The sequence below is a fragment of the Perissodus microlepis genome, chromosome 9 (assembly GCF_051167445.1).
Source record: "Perissodus microlepis isolate ML-2025 ecotype Zambia chromosome 9, ASM5116744v1, whole genome shotgun sequence".
NCBI lineage: Eukaryota > Metazoa > Chordata > Actinopteri > Cichliformes > Cichlidae > Perissodus > Perissodus microlepis.
Genome location: NC_140469.1, coordinates 22,221,844 through 22,229,004, shown reverse-complemented (window position 1 = coordinate 22,229,004; position 7,161 = coordinate 22,221,844). Strand labels below are relative to the sequence as shown.

The 7,161-nt window shown below is 40.4% G+C and overlaps 1 protein-coding gene across 1 annotated transcript; it reads left to right on the top strand.

Annotated features, from left to right (window-relative positions):
* Positions 1-387: 387 nt before the first annotated feature.
* Positions 388-6,622, top strand: LOC146380512 (inositol monophosphatase 1-like). The gene is made up of 9 exons (XM_084939659.1): positions 388-498; positions 1,966-2,061; positions 2,219-2,358; positions 3,834-3,938; positions 4,063-4,108; positions 4,193-4,301; positions 5,174-5,282; positions 6,090-6,241; positions 6,402-6,622. Exons 2-9 carry the CDS (start codon positions 1,999-2,001, stop codon positions 6,527-6,529), a joined length of 852 nt encoding a protein of 283 aa, XP_084795785.1. The 5' UTR covers positions 388-498; positions 1,966-1,998; the 3' UTR covers positions 6,530-6,622.
* The last annotated feature ends 539 nt before the right edge of the window (positions 6,623-7,161 follow it).

Genomic DNA, 7,161 nt, shown 5'->3' with positions numbered 1-7,161 from the left:
TACCAAATCATGTGTTAAAAGTCCAGAGCTGGAATGTAATTTTTGATTCCTCCAAAAAAGCAACCTAAGATTTCGAGCCCTAAAAATCAGTCATAATTTATAATCCAATATCAAGACTAAGAGTGTGGAAATTTTCTGGGATGCATTGTTCTGTATTCGATTACAACTCACAGAAATGTATGGCAGCGGGGTGTGTTTTCCTATGGGACTCCACAAGAATTAGGGAGACACTCAAAATTTTCCACTTACTTTTTTAAGGATAAGGATGCACTCACTCTATGGTGAATGTGCCATCAGGTTGTTGTAGGTCTCCCTGAGATGGGACAGAATGTTTTCTTCCTCTGATTGCTGTGAGAACCATCTGAGGGCGGTCCCAGTACTTTTCCCACTTTGTCATGCCAGCCTTTTTAGCTGCTTCATCTCTTCAATGAGACAATTTAAAGTTAGGCTTTTCTAAAGAACTTGCAGTAGTATTTCGAGGCAACCTGACTCCACAAGGTAAGGCTTCTTATTTTTTAAATTCTTCACATTAAACTTTTCTTGGATTTTTTTTTTACAAAGCATTCTCTGATCTGCTTGGACACACTTTAGAAGTAGATCTAATCCATGTGAAGCAGAAGAGCTTACACACCATATGTTCTGCAGTACAGTAGTACCTCAGGGCACAGTGTGCTCAAGGGTGTTGTCTTGTCCTTAAGTAACAGGCAGTTCTCTCTGCAGGCATGCTGTCTGCAAATCCTCAAATCAATTTAGCTGGGAGTGTATTTAAATGTGATGCAATTTATGTATCCCTAAGTGCATTACTAACTAATTTTCATTTATGATGGGAATGATACGCTCAGTTCCTTTTACAGCCTTCTTAGCACAGATATACTGTGCTATAAAACAGACATTCTGATAGGTGGAAGCAGCATGGATTAGCTGGGACACTTTTCTTTTTTTTCTTATTTTTTTTAAGAAAACGCCCCAAAACAATGGCAAAGAGAGAGAGAGACAGTGAAAGCGGTCAGGCAACAATATCTATGCATTAATATTTAAAAAACCAAAATGTGATATGAGGTAGTGATGCCTAATTGCAGCAGCCATTAAGAGCAGCCATATGACATGTTTCGGTACAATATACATGGCACACCTACTGCACATTTGTCTGATGTTGTTGATATTAGTGCATAACAGTGCTCACAACTTCAGTCTTACACCAATAAATATCTACTGTTGTATAAACAGTTTGCTAATTATGCAGGCTTATAGCAGTATTTTATTGGTTTGACAGACCAAAAACAAAACTGAGTTTGAACCCACTAAACAAACCAAAAGGAGAAAAAAAAGCAGTAAATAGTGGTGGATTTGGCCATTCTGGTGCACAAGGGGAGAGACAAAGACAGAGCCATTCAAACACCTGTGATAACCACAAAAACCTGTCAGTATCCTGCTCCCTAGTATTACATGAAAATAAATTGATGTTGTGATTAAAGTCTCTACTGTCAAATTTGAAAGTGTTTCCTCTCCACATAATGCCAGAGGAACATGGTGCAGTCCAATTGGCAACCAGCACCCTTTAAGCTGCAGCTGATGTAATGCAGCTTTGATCCTTCTAACACAATTCAGCAGGCACCTCCAGCAGAAAGGTGCTGGGTTATTGAAACACAAATTAAAGGAGTTATTTGAAAAGAGTGGTTTGCTTAAGTATGTGAACTCCCAGTTCAGATATTGTGCTTTAAACATTTCATAGCAACGATCTGAATATATGTACCTCCATTTGTTGTCTTTTGTATTTTGGTTATGTGCATTTTAAATGTTTTGCAAAGTTTGAAGTTTTAGAGAGACTTGAAACATCATCTTTAAGTATAGTGACACATTCTTTGTGAATGCCCATTAGGATGGACAAAATAACTTAGCTCTGCCTTGTGGATGCTCTAATGCTTTTTGGCTGTAACAATTTTACAGGATGCTTTTCTTTTACAGACTCTCCTAAGCAAGCCTCCATATAAAAGCAAAATGGAAGATCCATGGCAGAAGGCGTATGACTTTGCTGTTGCAGTGGCAAGAAAAGCTGGAGCGGTATGTCTTGAACACCCATTTGTTGTCTGGTGACTAACTTCAAGTGTACAGACAGCATTAAACATCCCAATACTAATGTTTAAAAAGCTGAAATGGGCATTCTTTAAAAAAACAATTTAAGGTGGATTGACAATGTGCCAATATTTAATTTAATCAGGAAATTAGGAAAGCTGGAGAGAGTGAAATCAGAGTCATGACAAAGAGCTCCACTGTGGACCTCGTCACCAAGACTGATGAGAGGGTTGAGGAAATCATCATCGGGTCTCTTAAAGAGGAATTCGGAGAAGGCACGCACTGGTGAGTCGTGCATACCCACCATCCCCTATTTATATATATCTGTTGTTGTATGTGGGTATTGTCTGTGAAGGTTCTCAGTCATCCAGGTCATCGTAGTCAAAGGAGCTTGCAAAGAAAAGCGTCTGGACTTCTTTAAGTTACTTGAAGACGTTTCACCTCTCATCCGAGAAGCTTCTTCAGTTCTAAGGTCAAATGGTGGAGAGTCCCAGATATAAACCTAGTGGGAGTATCCCCCCACAGAGGGACAAAAGGACCCCCTGATGATCCTCTAATCGCCTGAGCCAAGGTGTGAAACTGGGTGTGGGTCCCAATCAGCCAGAGTTTCGGGTGTGTTCATTGTGAAACCTGGCCCCACCTTATCATGCGAATTCCTGAGGTCATATGGCCCAGGATGTGAGTGGGCGTTAAGGCGTCTGGGAAGGGATCTCAAAACTGGATTATAGATGGCAGAGAGTTGGTGTCGTAAACCCCCGCCTCTGTTCAAAGATGGTCGCTCACAGTGGACATAGATGGCTTCTTTCACTCCTCTTTCAAACCATCTGTCCTCTCTGTCCAAAATGTGAACATTGGCATCCTCGAAAGAGTGTCCTTTATCCTTAAGATGCAGATGGACTGCTGAGTCTTGTCCTGTGGAGGTGGCTCTTCTGTGTTGTGCCATGCGCTTGTGAAGTGGCTGTTTGGTCTCTCCAATGTAGAGGTCTGGGCATTTTCTCGCTGCACTGTACAGCATACACCACATTGTTAAGTCTGTGTATGCATATGCAAAACGCCAAAACACAGACTTAACAATGTGGTGTATGCTGTACAGTGCAGCGAGAAATGCCCAGACCTCTACATTGGAGAGACCAAACAGCCACTTCACAAGCGCATGGCACAACACAGAAGAGCCACCTCCACAGGACAAGACTCAGCAGTCCATCTGCATCTTAAGGATAAAGGACACTCTTTCGAGGATGCCAATGTTCACATTTTGGACAGAGAGGACAGATGGTTTGAAAGAGGAGTGAAAGAAGCCATCTATGTCCACTGTGAGCGACCATCTTTGAACAGAGGCGGGGGTTTACGACACCAACTCTCTGCCATCTATAATCCAGTTTTGAGATCCCTTCCCAGACGCCTTAACGCCCACTCACATCCTGGGCCATCTGACCTCAGGAATTCGCATGATAAGGTGGGGCCAGGTTTCACAATGAACACACCCGAAACTCTGGCTGATTGAGACCCACACCCAGTTTCACACCTTGGCTCAGGCGATTAGAGGATCATCAGGGGGTCCTTTTGTCCCTCTGTGGGGGGATACTCCCACTAGGTTTATATCTGGGACTCTCCACCATTTGACCTTAGAACTGAAGAAGCTTCTCGGATGAGAGGTGAAACGTCTTCAAGTAACTTAAAGAAGTCCAGACGCTTTTCTTTGCAAGCTCCTTTGACTATGTGGGTATTCCTCACTGATCCACTGCTGCTTCGTTCTGCAGTTTCATTGGGGAGGAGTCAGTTGCCAAAGGCGAGCCATGTATCTTGACTGACAAACCTACATGGATCATAGACCCAGTGGATGGCACCACAAACTTTGTACATGGGTAAGCTTTTTAAGTGATGTAAGGAAAGATGCATATGACTTTCTAGGCTCAAATAACTTTTGATAAGAGTGTCTATTTAAGCTTTTCTGACTAACTAATGCAATACACATGAAACTGCTTGCAGATTCCCATTTGTGGCTGTCTCTATTGCATTTGCCGTCAATAAGGAGGTACGTCAAATGAAGCTACTATATTAGAGAAAATGCGCACAGATCTCTGGATTAAGTCAATCTTAAAAATTAAATCTGCTTCAGTTGGAGTTTGGTGTGGTATACAGCTGCTTGGAGGACAAGATGTACAAAGCAAGAAGGGGGAAGGGAGCTTTCTGTGATGACGAACCCATTCAGGTGTCTGATGTGAAAGGTACAATGTCCTCATGACACACGGTTTAGTCTGTTATGTAAAAACTGGCAAATGGACACCGTATTAAACCCCTGTTGTGCAGTAACATGATGGACTTCTCCAGTAAAATCTTATCCCCCTTCTTTATTAAAAAATTGTCCAACAAAATGCATTACCTACATGAGCAAATTTGAGTCTATTTAACAGTACTTTTAATGTTTTATCGAACTGATTTGGAAAATAGGAAATTTGAGCTTGATAAAGGATTGTGCATCGGTATTATCAAGGATGACTAATTAAACAAATCTGCATTATACCCTGGAGTGATTTAACATCCTTATCCAAGACTTCTTTAGAACCGTACCCCAACTTATTTATTTTTATTCAAACTTTTTTTTTTTGTATTACTTGCTACACTACTAATGGAATTGACATTTGGTGTTTGTGTCACTTTGGGGACGAGTGTTGCTGAGCTATCGGGGTTTTGTCCGAGGGTGACACAGTTGACAGCCTTCTCAAACACTGAATAATTTGATGCATATTAATGAGTTAAAGTTTTAAGGACACTGTTTTAATGATTTTGAACGAACTGGTGATGAAAATGAGATACAAATTCATGTATCACTGTTTTGATTTGAATACCAAATCAGATGCTTTAAAAAACAACAACAAACAAACCCCAAATTCTAATGTGTACTGCAAAAGTAGCAGAACTGGTCAATTTCTAATTAAGACGAAATGTGCCCTGATTTAAGAACAACATTTCGAAATGAACATTTGTGTCCAGATTTATCAATATTCCCAATGTACCACTTTCTGAAACTTCTGAATCTTGTAATAAGGTGTATATCTACTGTTGCATACTAAGAATGTTAGACTTGCTCTCATTGCAGACATTAACAAGTCAATAACCATCTCTGAACATGGAACGGATAGAAGCCCAGAAAAAGTGACAAAGATCTTCTCCACAATGCAAAAGATCCTCTGCATCCCAGTGCATGGGTAAGTGGGCCTGGATTGAAACGCTATACTGTGCATTGCAGTTACAAGTCATTTCCACAGGGATTTTTGCAGCCACAACTCAACAAAATTGCCTGAATTTTATTTTATTTTTTTAAATCTATGTATATTCAACATGACAGGGAAATGCATAAATTGCTGTCAAAGGAACAGGCGTATTGCCTGTTGTATGCAGATCAATACAGCCTGCTCTGATTAGGTGTCAAATAGTCTAGTTTTTGTCTAAGCAGCTGGCATCTCGCATAAACAAGGTGTCCTTTAAGTCTGTGCCATGAAGCAATAGTGAGACAAGTCCCATATGGAGGTTTGTAAAGGACCTGTAGACTCAGCTTTAATCGCAGAGGTTAAACAGGATGATTTTTAAAGGAGTGTTTTCAGCCAAACTCCCATCTTTATCTAAACCTCACAAAGTAATTTTAAAATCCCTAACTAGCTAGTGAAGGTAAAGGGTGGTGAAAGGCATACTGTATGCCAAGGAACACCAACAGTTAAGAGGGTGAAACCAAAACATTTAATGTGTTAAAATGATGCAATAAGTTCAAACTCAAGGTAGATGATGAAACTGCTTTAGAGCAACAAAACCTGCATTTCCCCTTTTCATCTGTAAATATGTAAAGTACCATGATGGATTGTTCCACATAACTTTGGCTTCATCATATTTAAAATGAAGAGTCATGTGTCACTCAGTGTTGAACTTGGCAGCAAAGTTGCTGTTGTTGACCGGTGTGGTATGTTTTCCTCACTGCTTCTGCAATTCCCAGTATCCCTTTGATTTTTTTTTCCTGACAGGCTACGTGGGTCAGGAACAGCTGCTACAAACATGTGTCTTGTGGCGACCGGGGCAGTCGAGGCGTTCTTTGAGATCGGGATCCACTGCTGGGATATTGCCGCTGGTGCAGTTATAGTCAATGAAGCTGGAGGAATCCTCCTGGATGTTGATGGTTTGTATGATTTATAAAAATCTTCTCAAACAGCTGGTTATGAAGCATATGTGCTTGGAAATGAGTGTTAATGAATATCATTGCAAAAGCAATATGTTACTTGTTGAAAACACTGACTGCAGGAGTCCTTCTTAATAAAGGCTTTGTTTTGACAATATAGGGGGACCATTCGATCTAATGTCTCGGAGGATGATTTCAGCAAACAATGAGACTATTGCTAAACGGATCATCAAGGAAATAGAAATATTCCCAGTGGTGAGGGATGACGCTCCAATAGAGAAGAAGTGAAGGTGCTTGATGATCGTTTATACTGAATTTCAAGTCCGCTGCAAAATGGGAACAAGAAAAGCTCTTTCACACCTTTGTCAGAATAAAAATCTCTTTGCTGTACTCGGTGTTCTTAATGTGAGTGCTGGATTTTTGACTGGCTGCAGATTTTGCATATAGATTCAAAGTAAGTCATCAACTGAAGGATGAAATGGTTATAATTTTGAATATCTGCATAATTTGCACATGGTTTGCTTATGGCTTTCCATTTGTATAATATAACACATGGGAAGCATTCAGCCTTAGAGCTGAAGGCTTATTGGCTGGATTTCCAGTCACTGTTTATCTCTGTACCAATCCGATGGAAATGGGTGAATTTAATCTAAGGTTCTTATCAGTGGAGATGATGGTCCTCTGCAGTTAATTGAGTCCATTTTGTAGTCACTTGATAAACACTGATCTGGTCAAGTGTCATATAATTAATGTGGTTAACACTGCTGCTGTTCACACAATTTATTCCTCATATAAACGTCGTCCACTAGAGGTCAATAATGCATCAGGAATTCAGTGGGATCTTCAAGGAGTTTTTTTAATTTATTTATTTTATCCCCCCCTCCCCACCTGCTGCTGCATTTCTTAAAATTAAAGGCTGC

Excerpts from the sequence above, each read along its gene's own strand:
- LOC146380512 (XM_084939659.1), top strand. The coding sequence starts at position 1,999 with ATGGAAGATCCATGGCAGAAGGCGTATGACTTTGCTGTTGCAGTGGCA. Across the intron at positions 3,939-4,062 it reads ACCACAAACTTTGTACATGG|ATTCCCATTTGTGGCTGTCT; the intron begins GTAAGCTTTTTA and ends AACTGCTTGCAG. Across the intron at positions 4,109-4,192 it reads CATTTGCCGTCAATAAGGAG|TTGGAGTTTGGTGTGGTATA; the intron begins GTACGTCAAATG and ends AATCTGCTTCAG.